At 39.4% G+C, this 21,529-nt stretch overlaps 1 protein-coding gene across 4 annotated transcripts in view; it reads left to right on the top strand.

The window, feature by feature from the left end:
* Positions 1-21,529, top strand: part of CCDC141 (coiled-coil domain containing 141) — a 235,062-nt gene that overhangs the window by 41,002 nt on the left and 172,531 nt on the right. For all 4 annotated transcript variants that reach the window (XM_040227726.1, XM_040227724.1, XM_040227725.1 and 1 more), the window contains exon 3: positions 18,990-19,181. In XM_040227726.1, the coding sequence (XP_040083660.1) occupies positions 18,990-19,181 (192 nt within the window). The remainder of the gene's footprint in view (positions 1-18,989; positions 19,182-21,529) is intronic.

Here is a 21,529-nt window from a genome sequence, read left to right as displayed (position 1 = left end):
ATCCCTCCCCCCACAGTGTAGGAGGATTCCTTTTTCTCCACTCTCTCTCCAGCATTTCTTATTTGTAGACTTTTCAATGACAGCCATTCTGACCCATGTGAGGTGGTACCTCATTTTAGTGTTTTAAATTTTATTTTTATTTGGAGGATAATTGCTTTATAGTGTCGTGTTGGTTTCTGCCATACAACAGCATGAATCAGCCCCATATGTCCCCTCCCTCTTGAATCTCGCCCTCCTCACTCCATCCCACCCTTCTAGGTTGTCACAGAGCCCTAAGTTTCACTCCCTGTGATGCACAGCAACTTCCCCACCAGCTAGCTATTTTACATATGGTTATGTACATGTTTTCCATTCTACTGTCTCAACTTGTACCACCCTCTCCTTTTCCCACAGTGTCTACAAGTCCATTCTCTACGTCTGTGTCTCTATTCTTGCCCTGCAGATAGGTTCATTGGTACAATTTTTCTAGATCTACATCGTAACAAGGTTTTTAATGTGGCTAAATGATGCTGTTTATCATATACAGTTCTTTAGCTAACCCTCAGTTCAAAGATGAAGGTGATTTTAATGTGTTTCATGCACTCATTAAGTCAGTTCAGTTTGGCAAACCCATGAAAAATATGAACTAAATCTCTGAATGTGTTTACTTGTGTAAATAGGAGGATTGGTCATGGCTGGGTCAGGAATACAGTGATGTTGTCAAAGCTTTGTCTCTCCGTCTCTTGGGCAGATTCTCACACGTTGCTGGCAGGATGGCCGATCAGCTACATTAGGCTCACAGCCTAAGCTTAGTAATTCTGGTGAAAGGTCTTTCCAGATAGCTCCCACAGGAAGGACTCTGGAAGAACCAGCTTTTTCCAGGCTTGAATCACCTTTCATCCCTGAGCCAATCACGCTGTTATCCTTGAGTCGTTCAACCAATTCATAACTAGGATGGGTCAGTCCTATGTCGGTGCCTTTGCTCATCAGTGGGGGAGGGAGCAGGGTTGGCCCTTCCTAAAATCACGTACTGTGGGTTTCTCACATAAAACACGGGTTCTGTGGACGAGAAGAAAAGGGATATTGTTTTGGCATAAAGGAAAGAAAAAATCAACATGCCTGCCATAGCAGCTTCATTTTCTCCTGAGTGTGTGTGTCTAGAAAAGGAAGAAAAGGTGACGTCTTCAATGGCAAAACCAAATTATGTCCTATCACTGAGAAAAAATAGATTTCTTCAATAGTATAGACAGTGCTTTTAGTTTTGTATTTCATTAAGGACTTGACTACTATGAGCCTCTTAAAACACCAACTTTAATATTGAAATATGGTAGAAAACAAAGTTAAACATGTCACAATCAAAGTGTCTAGATTTCAGCTGCTTCTTTTACCTTGTAAGTTGTAAGTACTTAATAAATGCTAAGTGAATTAATGAATTACTGTATTGCAAAACCATGGAATTTGATGGGACCTTAGAAATCATCCAGTTAATCCCTTAGATGGCTGTGGACATCTGCAGTATCCTACAGAGTGGTTGTTGAATACTGTTTGGACACTTTCATCTGAAAACCCCCACTGATTTCCTCTTGGGGACTTCTTTGCCATGTACTGACATCTTAGAAAGGATTTAGAAGCTGATAACATTGAACAAAGGTGCATTCACATTGTTTAATTTCTTTTTTCTCTCCCTCTTTACCCCATACATGTAAATGCAAATAAAAAATTACAATTAAGTGATATCTCAAGTAATATTACCTGCAAATGAAACTCAGGTAAACAAGCTGGACTTTGTTCAGGGAAATTGGGGCAGAATTCTGGCCAAGGAATTGATATAAGGGAGACAGAGAAGAAGGCCACAGAGCTTTATTTCAGGCACAGATCCTTCAAGGGCAGCCTTGGAGCTGCCTAAGAGGGAGGCTCAGTAATGGTGATACTGGGTAGTTGATAGCTGGTGGGTTTCCTTGTGGCTGGTGGAAGTGTATTTTCTCTGGGGTTACAGAGAGGAGGGAAATAAGGTGTTGCCTCATCTGGAAGAGAGGAAAGTGCAGAGTATCCCAGGGAAGTACCTTGTATTAAGAAACACACACTGTATTGAATCAGGTTAAGGGTGGGAAACAAACATCCCATTCCTCTTGTGTTATTATTTGTTATCTCTGGTAACAAAAGTTCTTTATAGAGTGCAGTGTGCTGTGCTCATTCCTTGCAAAATTACTTTTTTCTTATTGTTATATTTTTCCATAGATAAATCCTATATGTAAGCAATCTCTAAATACATCCCACTTTGGGGTTAACTTGTTTTGTTCTATTTTTGACTTAAATAGATTATCCTAAAATATTCTCTGAATTTTGGTATGTTTGGTAATTTCACACTCTCAAGAAGCCAAAAGAAATTCTTCAGTTTTCAAAACTAGATTTTATGCTCTTCTATACTTAGGATGTATTTTAGATTACCTGATAGAGAGCATGTGGTGTGTTTTCAAGAAAACATTAGAAAATTGATATTCAGATCTCATTTGTAGGCAACAAATTTCAGGTGATATCTTAATCCTGACTCTGAAATGTGATCTAATAACAAAAATGCTTGACAGTAGAATTAGAATCAGATTGACAATAAATTATAATATTTATTAATTCGAAGACTGTTATATTTGTATATAAACATAATTCACCCATCAGCAAATGGCAATTCTTAACAAATTAGTCATTAGTATGAATTGTATGATGCATTTTGAAACAAACTGGCCAGGACAGTTCTTAGCATTAGGAGAAATAGCAGGAAACCACTATAAACTTTGATTTAGAATGCGTTTTATATCAGCATCGGAAACGTGGTTGTGAAAATGACAGGACGTGTTTACTTTCACATATGTTTACTTCATTTTAGTGAGGCATAAAAAGGAATATGTTGATGTCTTCCTAGTCAGTCATATAGCTCTCAGCCAACAGGAACTACAAATCCCAGAATGCAACATTCCGTTCTTAAACATAGATTTCCCACTCAGTTTGATGAGATAATAGGATTTACTATGCTTACTCCTTGGAAGGAAAGTTATGACCAACCTAGATAGCATATTGAAAAGCAGAGACATTACTTTGCCAACAAAGGTCCGTCTAGTCAAGGCTATGGTTTCTCCTGTGGTCATGTCTGGATGTGAGAGTTGGACTGTGAAGAAAGCTGAGCGCCAAAGAACTGATGCTTTTGAAGTGTGGTGTTGGAGAAGACTCTTGAGAGTCCCTTGGACTGCAAGGAGATCCAACCAGTCCATTCTGAAGGAGATCAGCCCTGGGATTTCTTTGGAAGGAATGATGCTAAAGCTGAAACTCCAGTACTTTGGCCACCTCATGCGAAGAGTTGACTCATTGGAAAAGACTCTGATGCTGGGAGGGATTGGGGGCAGGAGGAGAAGTGGACAACAGAGGATGAGATGGCTGGATGGCATCACTGACTCGATGGACGTGAGTCTGAGTGAACTCCGGGAGTTGGTGATGGACAGGGAGGCCTGGCGTGCTGCGATTCATGGGGTCGCAAGAGTCGGACACGACTGAGCGACTGAACTGAGCTGAACTGATGAAGTCCAAAATGCTCACTTGAACTTTACTAAACATAGACCTTTGTCAGGTTTAGTACCTTTCTATATTCAATTTTAAGAAGCAAAATGTTTGTACTGTCCACCTCATCAGTATATGTGATAAAATTATTTTCATACATTAAAAAAAATAGCCATTTCACCATAGTGAACTAGTGTAAAATTTAAGGACAAAATGATCAATTGAGAATTTTTCTGGAGGAGCAATTCTTTCTAAAATGTTCTAAAAACAATTCTTTCTAACATACTTGTTCTTTGGAAGTAGCTCACTGTTATTTGGACTCAGATTTAAATATCTTATCAATATATTTTGGACTTTTATTAGTTCTGAAATTATTAGTGAAGGCTATAGTAATGGCATTCATGTAGGCACTTCTAATCGGAAATCATTTTCTATTAAAGGTTTGAAGTCATTTTGTTTATTCCTGCAGGGACCTCAATATATTCTCCATCCAATGTTTTTATAAGTATGCAAAAATTATCCTAGTAATGTAACTAAAATAATAGCTCACATTTATTGAATGCTTGCTTTCTAGTCATTCATATTGCCTTCAGCTAACAGAAACTACAAATCCCAGAATGCAACATTCCATTCTTAAACATGGATTTCAGACTCATTTCAGACATTTATTGAATGCTTACTATATACCAGGCACTGTACTAAGAGCTTCCATGGATTACTTTGGTCCATCTTCATAAAACCTTATAAGGTAGGTGGTATTATTGTTCCCATTTTACAATAGGCCAAGACTTAATGAGAAAAATTAGCTCCTAAAATGTTCAGAGCTGCTAAAGTGGATCTAACATGTGGACTGCAGCTTCTGTGTCTTAATTCTCTATGTTATACTGCATACCTTGCAACACAAAGGAAACATTATTGTGTACTGTGGCCAGTACATCACCACCAGTGTAATAACACTTCAATTTTATTAATTTTTGTTGATGAGAAAAACATCATTTTTGAGCCTGAAAGGCAGGATTGCTACTGCTAATAAGTCACTTCAGTCCTGTCCGACTCTGTGCGACCCCATAGACGGCAGCCCACCGGGCTTCCCCATCTCTGGGATTCTCCAGGCAAGAATACTGGAGTGGGTTGCCATTTCCTTCTCCAATGCATGAAAGTGAAAAGTGAAAGTGAAGTCGCTCAGTCGTATCCGACTCTTAGCGACCCCATGGACTGCAGCCTACCAGGCTCCTCCGTTCATGGGATTTTCCAGGCAAGAGCACTGGAGTGGGGTGCCATTGCCTTCTCCGAAAGGCAGAGTAGTACCTCAAAATTTTCTTCATGAGCAAACCTTATTTCCTCCTATGAGAAGTAAATTTTTAAATTTCATCAAGAAATGTTAAAATAGACAGTTGAAATGATTATTCCAGAAGCCAGCACTGAGCAAAAAAGTCTTCATCTCATTTTCCAGATTGACTAAATGAATGCATCAGTGAAATTATCGGAGTAATTGCTCAACTTTCACTTATGTTTCCTGGAAGCATATACTTCATAGCTATTGTGACTCCACAAGAATAGTATCAAGTACTCTTTATGTTTGTGAAACATATCAGTTTGCTGTGTTGTTGATGCTCCCTAGGAGCTTCACACCATCCATTATCCAGCCTTCCTGCATCAAACTCTGGGAACACTTCATCTCTGGACTCTGTTAACCCTACCACATCTGCCTCTATTCTTGAGGTTTCCTAATTTCCAGGTGTTTTGTTATCCAGCACATCTCTCCCCTTTTTAAACATACTCCCCCAATCTTTTTGGTTCAATCCTATGGTTTATTCCCACCTGAAGTTTTCCCCACTTTTTACCTTCCCCAAGTGGTACCACCACAAGACTGAGTGGGCAGAAGTGGTTTCTTGCTGGTTGGAAGGTATTGATCACACAGCTTGTCAGCAAGGAGCATCTCTGGGGCAGTTTGCTGTCACTGCAGCTACACAGTTGACAGCGAGGTGCCTCCCCCAAGGCCCCACTCATCAACCTACGTCCTCTGTCACATTGTTTCTCAAATCGTGCCTCTCAGATCCTAAGGACTTCAGACACACATTCTCAGAGATCCATGTGAACCTAAGTTACTACAGGTTTTTAATGGGATGATCTTAAAATATTTAAGTTGCTAAATTTCAGAGCTTACACTTGTATTTTTCATGTGGTATCTCTGAAGGAGTAGTTTGACTTTTTTGTTTTTAGTGGTTTTTCAAACTGGGAATCCACAAACTTGTTTTTTTGAGTTCTGAGTTCTCAAGATTGAGAAACACTGCTCTACTATACGGGAAATGGGCCTGGCTACACATTCCTCATACATCCACTGTGTGCTTCCTATGAGTCTTGTACTCTGCTGTATGCTGCTGCTACTGCTAAGTCGCTTCAGTCATGTCCAACTCTGCAACCCCATAGACAGCAGCCCACCAGGCTCCCCCATCCCTGGGATTCTCCAGGCAAGAACACTGGAGTGGGTTGCCGTTTCCTTCTCCAGTGCATAAAAGTGAAAAGTGAAAGTGAACTCTCTCAGTTGTGTCCGACTCTTAGTGACCCCATGGACTGCAGCCCACCAGGCTCCTTTGTTCATGGGATTTTCCAGGCAAGAGTGCTGAAGTGGGATGCCATTGCCTGCTGAGAGTTTAAAAAGTCACTGTCCTCAAGGGTTAGTGGGAAGTCAGATATATAGAAAGACAGTCATTATATATTGTAATGGTGCTAGTCAGTAGCTACAAACTTTTTAGAGAACAACTTTAGCAATTGAATCAAGAGCATTGAAAAAGTGGGATAACCTTTAACCCAACCATTCCACTCTTAGGAATTTATTTTTGGGGAATAAGAAAGAGCAACAAAGATTTATATGAAAGGATCAAGAAGTCAAATGAAATGAAGATTGTTAGAATTGACTCAGCCTGATACATTTTACAATAGTTAAAAATGGAGGCAAGGTTTAATATTTAACAATAGGAGGATACTTAAGTTATAGGCACCCTACTAATGGGTATTCAGTTCAGTTCAGTTTATTTCAGTTGCTCAGTTGTGTCCAACTCTGCAACCCCATGAATCGCAGCATGCCAGGCCTCCCTGTCCATCCAGAGTTCACTCAGACTCACATCCATTGAGTCAGTGATGCCATCCAGCCATCTCATTCTCTGTCATCCCCTTCTCTTCCTGCCCCCAATCCCTCCCAGCATCAGAGTCTTTTCCAGTGAGTCAGCTCTTTGCATGAGGTGGCCAAAGTACTGGAGTTTCAGCTTTAGCATCATTCCTTCCAAAGAAATCTCAGGGCTGATCTCCTTCAGAATGGACTGATTGGATCTCCTTGCAGTCCAAGGGACTCTCAAGAGTCTTCTCCAACACCACAGTTCAAAAGCATCAATTCTTCGGCGCTCAGCCTTCTTCACAGTCCAACTCTCACATCCATACATGACCACAGGAAAAACAATAGCCTTGACTAGATGGACCTTAATCAGCAAAGTAATGTCTCTGCTTTTGAATATGCTGTCTAGATTGGTCATAAGTTTCTTCCAAGGAGCAAGCGTCTTTCAATTTCATGGCTGCAGTCACCATCTGCAGTGATTTTGGAGCCCCCCAAAATAAAGTCTGACACTGTTTCCACTGTTTCCCCATCTATTTCCCATGAAGTGATGGGACCGGATGCTATTAGACAACCACTAAACATAATAATACTTTGCTCCAATACTTTGGCCACCTGACGGAAAGAGCCAACTCATTAGAAAAGACCCTGATGATGGGTAAAATGGAAGGCAGGAGGAGAAGGGGAAGACAGAGGATGAAATGGTTGGATGGCATCACCAGCTCAATGGACATGAGTTTGAGCAAACTCCAGGAGATGGTGAAGGACAGGGAAGCCTGGCATGCTGCAGTCCATGGGGTCACAGAGTTGGACATGACCGAGCAACTGAACAACAAAAACAACAAAACATGATAAATATAGAAAATATTGAAAGAACTCATAATGTTAAGCAGAAAAACAACACATAACTTTCCACATCAGAGGTGAGCAAACATTTTCCAGTAATAGGTCACATTGGTTAATATTTTAGACTTTGTGGGTCATGTGAATTTGAGAGTTGAAACTGATAAAACTCTGCTATTTTAATGTGAAAACAGCCACAGACAGTGCATAAACAATTGGGCATGTTGTTTGTCAATAAAAATTTATTTATGGACATTGAAATTTGTATTTTGTATGGTTTTGATGTGTCAGGAAATATCAATAGTAGTTTTAAAATTTTCATTTTCAACCATTTAAAAAATATAAAGCCTGTTCATAGCTTGCAGACCACATGAAAACAGATGGAAGGCTTGATTTGGACTGTGGGCCATAGTTTTCTGATCTCTGATCTATACTATATGATTTTAAGTGTGTGTATATGTGTGTGTGTATGTAGGTAAAACCATAAGAATGTTAATGGTGGTTATCTCTGGGTAGTGGGATTATAGCTTATTTTTTTAATGATTTAAAAAATATTTTTATTTATTTTTAATATGAAATGACATTTTTGATAATCAGAAAAGTAAAAAAAAATTCACTATAATAATTGCTGTAATAGTGGAAAGTACTCTAAAGGGGTAAATATCTCAGATTCATGGAGGCTGAGGGTGAAAAAAGAGTTGCTGAAAGAGTCAAAACTAAACAGTGTGTTGAAGGATGATGAAGAATTTCTCAAGTATGGTGAGTCACAGGAGAGAGAGAGAAGAGGGGGCGGCAACAAGGAAAAGTGTTCTGGGCTGAGACTGGGAGGTTAGGCCGTGGGGAAGTTAGGGAACCACAAGACTGTCAGAAGGCTGGAGAGCGGTGAGAGTGAGCAGAGAGGGAGTGAGCAGAGAGAAGATCAGAAAGAGAATCAGGCACTGAGGGTCTTACTTGCTGTGCTTACAGTTTGCATTTTTATCTTAAAATCATTTGAAAGCCGTTGAAAGATTGATAAGTTGCTAAAGGAAGGGGTCGTATTTCTGATTTAGAAAGACCTACATGGCATCAGGGCAGAGAATGGATTGGGTAAGGGTGAGCTGGGAGGCAGGAAGACAAGTTGAGAGGCTGTTGTAGGAATCCATGTGAGAAGTGAGAGACTAAACCAGGTAAGGCGGTGGGTGGGGGAGTGGGAACAGAGGAAGGAGAAAGTTGGAATGAAATATAGGATGTTGACTAATTAGATCTTGGAATTGAAAGAGATATGGGGTGAGAAGAACAAAAGTTGTCTTCCATGTTTCTGCCCCTGAAAGCCAGGTGAGTGGGAGATTTGGTTGAGAAGATGGCATGATCAGTTTTAGATGTCTTGAATATGAGAGCGCTGTTGGGTGTTTGGGTGCAATTTTTCAATACAGTTTAAAAATCAGGAGAAACAAATTACATAGACAGTGATTGTAGTAATAAGAACTTAGGCACTCACTTGGAAAGAAGTGTTAAATAATAATTTTCTTTTTCTCTTCCCCTCCTTCCCTCATGGAATATGTAGAAACACAGTCTAATCAGTACTAGTGGCTCATTGTGATAGTCCATTCAGACTTTGGGGTCACGTGCCCTTGAGACCACATTAAAATTTTGTGAAGAAGAAGTTGAGTATAGTTTGAAAAAAGTCACACAAGTGATTTTATTATAAGCTCCCTCGTCCTACCCCTGACACCTACTTGTTGAGTGAGAAGAAATGAGCAAAGACCGTGGTTTCCTGGAGCACTGTGGCTCCACAACCTAGGAAGCTGCCTGGATGTAATCAGAAGCTGATCCCCTGTGTGGAGGGCAGGGAGAAAGAAAGAGATGGACCTCTCCAGAGGGCAGGTGCTAGGTTTAACAACCAAGGGAACTTATTTAGGAGGCTTGTCCTGGGCAGCCACACCCCTGTCTGCCAAATCTTAAAAGTTCGTGTAGAGTCTTTCACTGCGTTCAGTTATGTGTTCCATTCAGATGGTCTCAACACCACATCACTGTCTCAAAGCTGTGTCTGTGGGGGCAACTTCTGGAAGCCAGGAATGTAAACCTATTACACATAAAGGAAGGAGTGAGGAACCTCTAGTTGCCTGGACCCAGCTTACAGGTCAACCACCAGGTCATGTCCTCTCAATGACCTCCCCTAATAGACACTCCAGAGTGAAAGTTAGAGTGTTAGTCACTCAGCCGTGTCCAACTCTTTGCAACCCCATGGACTGTAGCCCACCAGGCTCCTCTGTCCATGGAATTCTCAAGGCAAGAATACTGGAGTGGGTTGCCATTCCCTTCTCCAGGGGATCTTCCCAACCCAGGGATCGAACCTGGGTCTCATGCGTTGCAGGCAGATTCTTTACTGTCTAAGCCAGCAGGGAAGCCCAACAGACACCTAGACATTTAAAAATTAGGCAGAGACAGTGAGCCTGTAAAAGAGTGCCAAAGCACAGAAGGAAAATCAAAGTATACTTGTAGTTGATGGAAGAAAAAAATTTTAAGGAGCACATAGCAGTATTAATCACAAACAAGTGATTAAATGAGGATTATTTAGCATTGACAAATGTGAGGTCATTGTGGATCTATACCAGAATATTTCACTGGCATGGTGGGAATAGAAGCTATTCAGAAGTGAACTGAGAACTAAATGAGGATTAAGAAAAAGCTGAAGCATGAAAGAAAGGAAGACAATACAATCCAAACTAGATGCTTCTCTCCTCAATTTTCAGATATATTACCACAGTTTGTATCATTTGATTAAGAGATGCTTGAAAAATTCTTGATGAATGGTTGAGAACGTGGATGAATAAATATGTTCTTGAATAACATCAGGTTCCATTAGGTATTATCTGCTCTGAATCCTAAGAGTCATTGAAAATATGATTGTATTGTGTTTGAACAAGTGACTGATTTTAGCTGTAATGGAGGATAAAGAGCCCCTTTCTATTCAAGTGAAATAACTTGCTATAGATTCCTGTTGACTGAGGATGTTTTAAGTGCTGTGGGGATAATATATAAACATTTAAACTGTAAAACACTATACAAATTTTATTATTTGTATTGCAGTATTTTTACTGCACTAAAAAAGACATGCAAAAATGAGATTTCTCTCCCTTTAGGTATGTTTTCCGATACTAATTTATCTTTTGACTTTACGGTTTTTGATAGTCTTCAACCTGGAAGAGCAGCTTCTCTTCAATTAGGTAAGAAGTCCCCCTATAGCCAACAGCAACTGCGTGCATAGCCACCCAGTCGTGTCTGACTCTTTGCTATCCAATTTGCTGTAGTCCGCCAGACTCCTCAGTCCGTGGGATTTCCCAGGCAAGAATATAGGAGTGGGTTGCCGTTTCCTTCTCCAGGGGATCTCCCCGACCTAGGGATCGAACCTGTGTCTCCTATGTCTCCCACAGTTGAGAGAGGCCATTTGAAGAGATGGGGTGAAGGTGGGCTCACTTCAGGTGTTCAAAGTTATATCCCTCAAGGTTACCTGGTTTTAATTTCCATGATACATTAATCCTATGAACATTTTAAAATAACTCTTCAAGTGTATATAAGGAATGAGAGACATAGACTTGGAGGGTGTTGTCAAGGGTTTTCTTGACAACTATGGGAAATTTGGCATCTGTGGCACTCTGGGAAATGAGGAAGCAAAATTTGGGACCATCTAAGAAAAGTATTTTTCCAAAAACTATGGAAGGTTTTGCTCCTAAACTAAAGGAGCCCTGTTGGTCTAGAATGGGTCTGTGTTTCAGTTTTGTTAGACGCTTCCTAAGGCTGATGTCAAATTTTATAAGTGGCCTCTAAACTTGCCTATGAAATAAAGTGAAATGATTTTCAAGAGAAAGTAAATGAAACCTTGTAGAGCTCTCATACATTCTATCACAAACATTTGTGTAAGGCATTCAGTGTCTCTCAGTAAGCTTATTATTTGGGAGGACAATTCTTCACTGAACTCCTCCCCCATAAATCACACAAACACAACAAAGACAATTAGAAATGCCTTAACATGACTGGTACTGGAGCTGTAAACATGAGTGAGATAGAACTTAGATCTCTCATGTCTGTTTCACAGATTTGAAACCATCATTAACATACATGGGTAGTATGACCTCTAGCCCTCTCCAGTAGAACTCTACTTGCCTTTGTGTTTCAGGCTACTAAACTGATAGATCCTATTCCTTGAGGGAAGAAAGAGGTAGTCTTCTTGAGGACTCCACATTAAAATAGAACAGTAAGAACTGAGTGGACTTCCTAACACTTTTACCAAGGTTGGGGAAGAAGTATCACAGAGATCCAAGTACTATACATCAAACACCTGTACGGTGGAATTTTGCTTTGTGTACAGATCAGCCTCCATTCCAGGAATATCCCAGAAATAAACCCCACTGGTTATTATCTTATATTTTAGATTGGTTTAGAAATGTCTCTATTCTATGAATCCTGCCTAGTTCACTCTGTCGAAATCCCTGTCTCCTCCATTATTTCCGATGGTGTTTGATAGGGGGACATTAATTGTACCTGGCCTTGATCCCAGCACCCCAAGAGTGATCTGAATTCCAAGAGCATTTGGAGCAGATAGTTTTCTACAAATCTTCAAGACAGATGTCAACTGGCTTCCTTGGAAAAATACCAAGTGTAATTTTTACCAAATTAAACCCAGAAAGTTCTGCAAGAATTTTCCAGCCTTGGGATTACAGTGAACCAAACATTTTACAGTTCATACTGGAGGTCATGGGAAAATCCCAAGGAAATATAGAAAACCAGAACTGTAGTCCTTCAAATTGCCTGTCCCCAAAACTCCTGTATTATTTGTTTACAGTGTCACGTCAGGGGGAAAAGAACTGTATTAAGAGAAACCTAAATGTATTTGATAAGGCTAAATATACTTCCAAAGGCAACCCTATTTGATAGAGAAGTAGCCAGCTTTCAGATTCATCTTACCACCATCTTGTCAAACCTGAGAAATATCACTGAAAGTCTAAGCGTTCACTAACTTTGCTCTAGAATGTGTTTACTGCTCATTATTTCTCATTCCCTTCTGCATCTCTGTCATGAGACTGTCAGGTGTTTCTGCTTTCAGTTCTTTGTCATATGACTGCAGTATCTTAGAATTTAAAACTTCTAATTTAAGTCTTGAGCCATCATAAGTAAAAATTGAGGCCAAGTTATTCCATTTTAATGATAAAATATATAAAATGGAAAAAACATGGACAATATAAAATTAGAAATGGCAACCCACTCCAGTATTCTTGCCTGGAGAATCCCATAGACAAAGGAGCTTGGTGGGCTACAGTCCACGGGTCGCAAAGAGTCGGACACGACTGAGCGACTTCACTTTCACTTTGCCACATAAGGAGGGAACTAAGAAAGTACACACATTTGATCTAACTGTCCTGGCAATTTAGACAATCATATGTGTGGTTAGCCTAAATACCAAAGAGGGTGGAGTGGGCAAGTGTTCAATAGATGTGTCTGAAGAGTTAGTTCATTGGCATGTTCAACCCACTCTACCTGAGGGAAGTTTTGAATTAAGTGTGACATGGTCTGGCTCTTTGTTGCATTATGAATTTTATTGTCTTTATTAAGTATGAGAGAACCTTGAATGTCTAACACATAACAAATCATTTTACATTTGTGAATCTACCTGGCTGTGCTAGGGTAACAAGCAACCCCATTGTTTATCAGCAGCATTATTTACAATAGTCAAGAATTGAAATCAGCCTAAGTGTCCATCAACAGATGAATGGATAAAGAAGAGGTGGTGTATATTTACAATGGAATGTTACTCACCCATAAAAGAGAATGAAATGTAGCCATTTGCAACAACATGCCCCTTTCTCTCTTTGTCCTGGGACCCCTGTAATGCAAATGTTTATACTCTCAATTTGTCCCAGAGCTTTCTTAAACTATCATTGTTGTTCTTATTTCCACTATTTTGTCTTTCAGATTGGGTATGTGTTCTTTTGCATCACCTAATCTGTACTTTATTCCCTCCAGTATATTATTTCAGTTATTGTATTCTTTAGCTCTTTTTTATATCTGGGTTTTTTTTGCCTTAAAAAATGTTTTTTTTTTTTATTTTTTTACTTTACAATACTGTATTGGTTTTGCCATACATTGACATAAATCCACCACAGGTGTACATGAGTTCCCAACCCTGAACCCCCCTCCCACCTCCCTCCCCATATCATCTTTCTGGGTCATCCCAGTGCACCAGCCCCAAGCATCCTGTATCCTGTATCGAAGCTAGACTAGCGATTCGTTTCTTACATGATAGTAAACATGTTTCAATGCCATTCTCCCAAATCATCCCACCCTCTCCCTCTCCCACAGAGTCCAAAAGTCTGTTCTATACATCTGTGTCTCTTTTGCTGTCTCGCATACAGGGTTATCACTACCATCTTTCTAAATTCCATATATATGTGTTAGTATACTGTATTGGTGTTTTTCTTTCTGGTTTACTTCACTCTGTATAATAGGCTCCAGTTTCATCCACCTCATTAGAACTGATTCAAATGGATTCTTTTTAATGGCTGAGTAATACTCCATTGTGTATATGTACCCCAGCTTTCTTATCCATTCATCTGCTGATGAACATCTAGGTTGCTTCCATGTCCTGGCTATTATAAACAGTGCTGCGATGAACATTGGGGTACACATGTCTCTTTCAATTCTGTGTCTCTTTCAGTACACGTGTCTTTATTTCAATTTATATCTGTTTTATGTTGATTGGTTCTTTTTTTATATTTTCTAACTTTGTTGGAATTCTTATTGTGTTCCTGCATTCTTCTTCTGAGTTTGGTGTGTGACTTTATGACTGTTGCTTTGGACTATTTGGGCTTCTCCGGTGGCTCAGACATTAAAGGACCCGCCTGCCAGTGCAGGAGACACAGGGCACATGGGTTCTGTCCCTGAGTCAGGAAGATCCCCTGGAGAAGGAAATGGCAAACCTCTCCAGTATTCTTGCCTGGAGAATGCCATGGATTGAGGAGTCTGGCAGGTTACAATCCCTGGGGTCGCAAGGAGTCAGACATGACTGAGCAACTAACAGTTTCACCTTGTACTTTTTATCAGGCAATTAGGTTGGTGCAAAAGTAATTGCAGTTTTACATTGTTGAACTTTGCCCTTTGATACTGGAATACATTCTTAAGTGTGGTTATGTTATATAGTGAATATGGTGAAGTCGCTCAGTCGTGTCTGACTCTTTGCGACCCCGTGGACTGTTGCCTACCAGGCTTCTCTGTCCATGGGATTTTCCAGGCAATAGTCCTGGAGTGGATTGCCATTTCCTTCTCCAGGGGATCTTCCCAACTCAGGGATCGAACCCGGGTCTCCCGCATTGTAGACAGACGCTTTACCGTCTGCGCCACCAGGGAAGTCTGGTTATGTTATACATCATTTTAAATGCTCATTTCTCACTTTGTTTTTTTGCTAGTGACTTATTACTTCCTGTTTACTTTATTTTAGACTATAGAAATGATATTAGACAAAAAACAAATTTGAGTGATTTTTTTATTCAAGTACAAAATGGGTTGTAAAGCAGCAGAGATAACGTGCAACATAAATAACGCATTTGATGCAGGAACTGCTAATGAACATACAGTGCAGTGGTGATTTAAGAAGTTTTGCAAAGGAGACAATAGCCTTGAGATGAGAAATGCAGTGGCTGGCCATCAGAAAGTGACAGTGACGAATTAAGAGCAATCATTGAAGCTGATACTCTTACAACTACATGAGAAGTTGCTGAAGAACTCAGTGTTGACCATTTTGTGCTAATTCATCATTTGAAGGAAATTGGAAAGTTGAAAAAGCTCAGTAAGTGGTTGCCTCATGAGCTGATAGAAAATTAAAAAATTGTTGTTTTGAAGAGTTGTCTTTTCTTATTCTACACAACAATGAACCATTTTTTGATTGGATTGTGATGTGCATTGAGAAGTGGATTTTATATGACAACCTGCAATGTCCAGCTCGGATTGGACTGAGAAGAAGCTCCAAAGCACTTCCTAAAACCAAGCTTACACCAAAAAAAAAAAAAAAAAAAAATCTGATGTTCAGTTTGGTGGTCTGCTGACAGTCTGATTCACAGCTTTCTGAATCCTGCAAAACCTGTTACATCTGAGAAATATGCTGAGCAAATCGATGAGATGCACTGAGAAATGCAATGCCTGCAGCTAGTGTTGGTCAACAGAATGGGCCCAATTCTTCACAACACCTGACTGCGCATCACCCAACCAAAGCTTCAAAAGCTGAACAAATTGGGCTACAAAGTTGTGCTTCATCCACCATATTCACCTGACCTCTTATCAACCAACTACCACTTCTTCAAGCATCTCAACAACTTTTTGCAGGGGAAATGTTTCCACAACCAACAGGAGACAGAAAATGCTTTCCAAGAGTTCATCGAATCCTGAAGCATGGATTTTTATGCTACAAGAGTAAACAAATTTATTTCTCATCAGCAACAATGTGTTGATTGTAGTGGTTCCTATTCTGATTAGTAAAGATGTGTTTGAGGCTAGTTAAAATGATTTACAATTCGTGGTCCGAAACCACAATTACTTGTGTATCAACATAATACTTATCTCCATTTCATTAGGGTTTTTTTCATTAGGATAAAACCCTGGGTTTTATCTTGTTCTTTCATTTGGAACAAATTCCTCATTTTAGTTTGGTTTTCTGTGTTTGTTTCTATGGGTTAGACAAAGCAGTTACTTCTCCCAATCTTGAAGGTATGATCTTGAGTAGGAGCATCAGTTCAGTTCAGTCACTCAGTCATGTCCAACTCTTTGTGACCTTATGGACTGCAGCACGCCAGGCCTCCCTGTCCTTCACCAACTCCCGGAGCTTGCTCACACTCATGTCCATCAAGTCAGTGATGCCATCCAGTCATCTCATCCTCTGTCATCCCCTTCTCCTCCCACCTTCAATCTTTCCCAACATCAGGGTCTTTTCAAATGAGTCAGTTCTTCACATCAGGTGACCAAAGTATTGGAGCTTCAACTTCAGCAGCAGTCCTTCCAGTGAATATTCAGGACCGATTTCCTTTAGGATTGACTGGTTTGATCTCTTTGCAGTCCAAGGAACTCTCAAGAAGTCTTCTCCAACACCACAGTTCACAAGCATCAATTCTTTGGTGCTCAGCTTTCTTTATGGTCCAACTCTCACATCCATACATGACTACTGGAAAAACCATAGCTTTGAATAGATGGACCTTTGTCAGCAAAGTAGTGTCTCTGCTTTTTAATATGCTGTCTAGGTTGTTCATAACTTTCCTTCATCTCCTATGTATTAATAGACTGCATGTACTGGACAACTTGGGCAGGCTGGCTAGAGCAACAGGTACTTTTCAAACTTTTGCCTCTGCACTGAGACTCAAGTGAGTAAGTTAGTGTACAAGCCTCTTAGTCTCAGTTTAGTATAGTGCTCTAGCTCTACAGAAGCCCTGCTGGTTTTCAAAGTCAGTTAAGGGAGCCTTGTCCTGCAGTGCTCGTACCAAAGGCTGAGGTGCCCAACATGAGGCTTGAACCCCTTACTCCTTAGGACCTTTGAATTTGTGATATCCCTTCCCACTTGTGGATCCCTGCACTGGTGGTATGTATACTGACTACATTACATCTCTGCCACTTCTCTCCATCTTGATGTAGTTTTCAAAATAAATAGCCTGTATTTATAGCTTTTTCTTTATTTGACCTAGGAATTTTTCTTTAAAGTGTTTTCTTAACATTTCTAAGAGACTTCTTTCATCATCTGTTCTTTTGTTGTTTATTTCTACTTGTATTGCATTTTGGTCTGACTGGGTATAGGTGGCGCCAGTGGTAAAGAACCCACCTGCCAGTGCAGGAGAGTTAAAAGACGTGGATCCAGTCCCGGGGTCAAGAATGCCCCCTGGAGAAGGGCATGGCCGCTCACTCTGTATTCTTGCCTGGAGAATCCCAGAGACAGAGGAGCCTGGCGGGCCACAGTTCATAGGGTGTCAAAGAGTTGGACATGACTGAGGCGACTTAGCATGCAGGCACATGCCTACTTTAAATATTTTAATGTTATAAACATCATGAGTGCCTTACTTCCCCTGTGAATTGTGTAATTTATCAATATAAAGTACTGTTTTTTAATCACAATGATTTTTTGTTTTGATTTCTAATTTGTCTGAGATTAACATTGCTGCTGCTGCTGCTGCTAAGTCACTTCAGTCGTGTCTGACTCTGTGCGACCCCATAGACGGCAGCCCACCAGGCTCCGCTGTCCCTGGGATTCTCCAGGCAAGAACATTGGAGTGGGTTGCCATTTCCTTCTAATTCTCCTTTATTTTTGTCTCTGCTAATATATCTCATCTCTTTATTTTAAGATTTTATATCTTTTTAGTTGAGGGATGACTCCAGCAAATATAAATTAGTTGAATTTTTCCCCCTTAATCTGATACTGTTTGCCTTTTAATGGAAAAAAATTAACTCATTCATGTTTTGAGTGTTAACTGATACTTAATTATATTCCTATCATTTTGTTTTGTGTGTCCTAATGAATGTATTCTTATTTACTTCATTTTCTTTGTTGTATTTTGCATCATCACATGTTTAGTTTCCTTTTCTGTTGACATTTTAGAATTTATTCATGTTATTGTTAATGTATTATATTTTAAAATTGTGCCTTGATTTTGGTGCCAATATCAAGAATAGAGTAGGATCTGTGGGATCCTCCTCCTGTCCCCAAATGAGACAATTATGAAAGCACATGTTGCCCTTCATCTTCCACAGCTTGTTCAGGCAATATGCAGTGTTGGTTACAGATATTCTAATTTTACATTATGACTATTCACTTTCAAGAACTTACTCTTAACATTTACATTAAGCTTCACAAGCTTGTTAACAGTAACAACTATTTAGAATAAAAAATTTTACTGGGTTCATTTCTCACAATTTTTTTTCATGATTACTCCTTTCTAGAAGTGTTTCAATTAGTTCTCTTTTTGTGAAATGTGAAGTTGGCATAGTATTCTGTACCCCTGTGTATGTAATCATGCATTTAAAAAAAATAAATCTCTATGGTGTTTCAACAGCATTCAAATATGGATGCCTTTAGCCTGGCCATGCTCCCCAGTTTACGACCGTCTCAACTACTCTCTCCTGTATGCTGTACTACCTGCCTGCACAACAATTTGTGTTTATAGATACTCTTCTGCTGCTGCTGCTGCTAAGTCACTTCAGTCGTGTCCGACTCTGTGCAACCCCACAGACGGCAGCCCACCAGGCTCCCCCGTCCCTGGGATTCTCCAGGCAAGAACACTGGAGTGGGTTGCCATTTCCTTCTCCAGTGCATGAAAGTGAAGTCGCTCAGTCATGTCCCACTCTTAGCAACTCCATGGACTGCAGCCCACCAGGCTCCTCCATCCATGGGATTTTCCAGGCCTTCCTAAACTACATATAATTTCAAAAATCTATGTGTTTAAAATATGATCCCAAGTTCTTACATGGAATGACACTCTGCCTTTTTTTTTTTTTCCCCTGGACTTAGGCTTTGGAAGATCGAGTATGGGAACTCCTGCAAGAAGCAGACAAGACTGCTGAGGAGAACAAGGATCAGAGTCAGGTCTATGATGCCATGGCCGAAACGCTGGGCGAAGCATGGGCAGCCCTGGTCTCCATGCTTGAGAGAAGGAGGGAACTTCTCAGATTGACCTCTGAATTTTTTGAAAATGCCTTGGAGGTTTGTTAAAAAAAATGTTCCCTTCTCCACTTCAGAGTAAATGGATGACACTCCTGAAAATCCTTTCTTTCTGAATAGACATTGTGATCAGATTTTTTTTTTTCAAACAGCAGAATAACCAAGTTATATACATTTAAATTTTGATTGTCCACATAAAATTTTTAATACTTTGAATGTATACCTTCAAACAAAAGCAACTGGCAAATATTAAGTAAAAATGGGAATTTTTACCCATAAGCCGTTTTGATATATTTCTCTCTTTAGATAATAATAATACAATTACTAAATCAAACAATTACCTCTGATTACAGGATTACCAGGAAATGCTGGTCTAACATGTTCTTGTTAACTAACAGTTGGAGGATGCAGTTTCTTCTGCTTCTTATGATAAGGCAACTGCAGAATAGTCCATAGAATGTTTGACTTGTCAGCATAGCATATGATACATGCCTTACTCTCTAAGGCATGTAGTTGAATTTCCACAGTTTGAGCTTGTTAAAATATATGGAAGGAAAAAGTCCTGGACCTAAGAAGGTCATGATTTTTCTTGAATTCTGCAGTTTTTTTGAAGAACCCAATTTCAAAATGTGAGACTCAAAGAACAGTTTCAAAGGAGTTGTTATATTTAGTGTAAGGTAGTTATTGGAAATGTCACTTTTAACTTCTCTGTCAAGTGGCAGTACATTCATTTTGATGTGAGAGCATTGCTTCATTATGATAAAGCACTAGCTTTGAAAAATATGATATTTCCAGACTGAAAATTCAGGACTTAAACCCAAAATAATGAAAGAAAGAAGATTAGTATTAGAACACTAAAACTGAGGTAGACAATCTCATGAACTCATTTAAAAGTTGAGGAGCAAAAACCTTATTGTAACTTTCAAGGTTTGTTTTTCACAGTTTGAACAATGAAGTCCAACTCACAGATTATTTTGGGAAAAAGTCCCACAGATAATTTTCTTTCCTGAAAAGAAATAAACCAGGTGAAATACACCTACAAGAGTCAAATTATAGATACATCTGATTCATTTTGTCTTAGTAGGTGAGGTATAAGTATTAACTGCCCTTGAAATTCAGGTTTCCTGAGCATAGGAAGTTATCTTTTTTCAAACATGAAGTCCAATATTTGTTTCTCACTGTGTAGGAGCATTAATACTAGCTGATTTTCTATATGATGAGAAATGACTTCCAGATATTACATGAAATAAAAGGAATTATACTTCCTAAGTCCACCCATAATTCAGCCCAGTACTCTGATTCCTAGTAAAAAGATGAAGTTTCTTATATTATCCTCCTTCCAGTTTTGTGAACCACTTCATACTTAGCTGGTGGAAAACCCCTACATGATTCTCTCTGCCCCTTGTGTAAGCAAAACTAAGAAGAGGGTCTTGGAAAGGTGTCTCCCGGTTGCCACTTCCATCCTATACTGACTGTAACAAGAAGAACAGTAGGGAAAAGAAAATATCCTTGAGACAAAGGTTAATATTAGAACATTGGGGAAGCTTTTTCTGAGTAAAGCATTATTTGTTTATTGGGTTGTCTTTTTTAAAAAGATGCTAAACAACAAGTTGAAATATAGATATAAGTTACACAGTGACTCCAAAATTTCTTGTAATGATCTATAGGGAAAACCAAATCACCTCCCAGGGTTTTGTTTTTCCTTTGAAATTTCTCTTCAAAGAATATCCTTATAATCAACTGTTAGAATGATTTAGAGATGTAAACGATATATAGATAGGATCCCCTTAGTGAACTATGTACATGCAGAATTTCCCTAGAAATACAAAATGACCTGTTATTGCATGGTTGATTGTTAGTACAAGATGACTTCAGACTCACAAGGCTAACCATCATATAGGTTATTCTCTCCTGAAACACTGTTCTTCAGTTTAGGAACACTGTCCCCCAGTTTAGGAACACTGTCCCCAGTTGACACTGGCTGATATCTATCTGCTGGTTCTAACAGGATGATGGAAGCCTTCTCTGTATTTCAGAAGCAGGTGTGCTTAGTAATTGCTCTCTCATCTTTCCATGCCATTTATATCTGGATTTTATATTGCTGTAATAATCAAACATGGTAGATCTTAAATTGTCACATAAAAATATTACATATCGCTAAATCCAAAGGCAAGAGTCTGGATAAAACTTGAAAAAGATGACAGGCACTGTGATAGGCTTTTCTCACTGATACTTCTCTTTTATGAGTTTATTCTATACATCATCCAAAGGTGAATTGTTGATTTGAATGCTCTCATAAATGGTAATAGTTTCCTTTGAACTTTCATGCTGAGATAAAAGAGTTATTTGTCTACTACTATGGATATGCTGTGGGCTTCACCACCCAGGTG

The sequence above is a fragment of the Oryx dammah genome, unplaced genomic scaffold, assembly GCF_014754425.2.
Source record: "Oryx dammah isolate SB20612 unplaced genomic scaffold, SCBI_Odam_1.1 HiC_scaffold_27, whole genome shotgun sequence".
Lineage (NCBI taxonomy): Eukaryota > Metazoa > Chordata > Mammalia > Artiodactyla > Bovidae > Oryx > Oryx dammah.
Note: the sequence above shows the minus strand (reverse complement) of the source record. Positions and strands in the feature narration are given on the sequence as shown.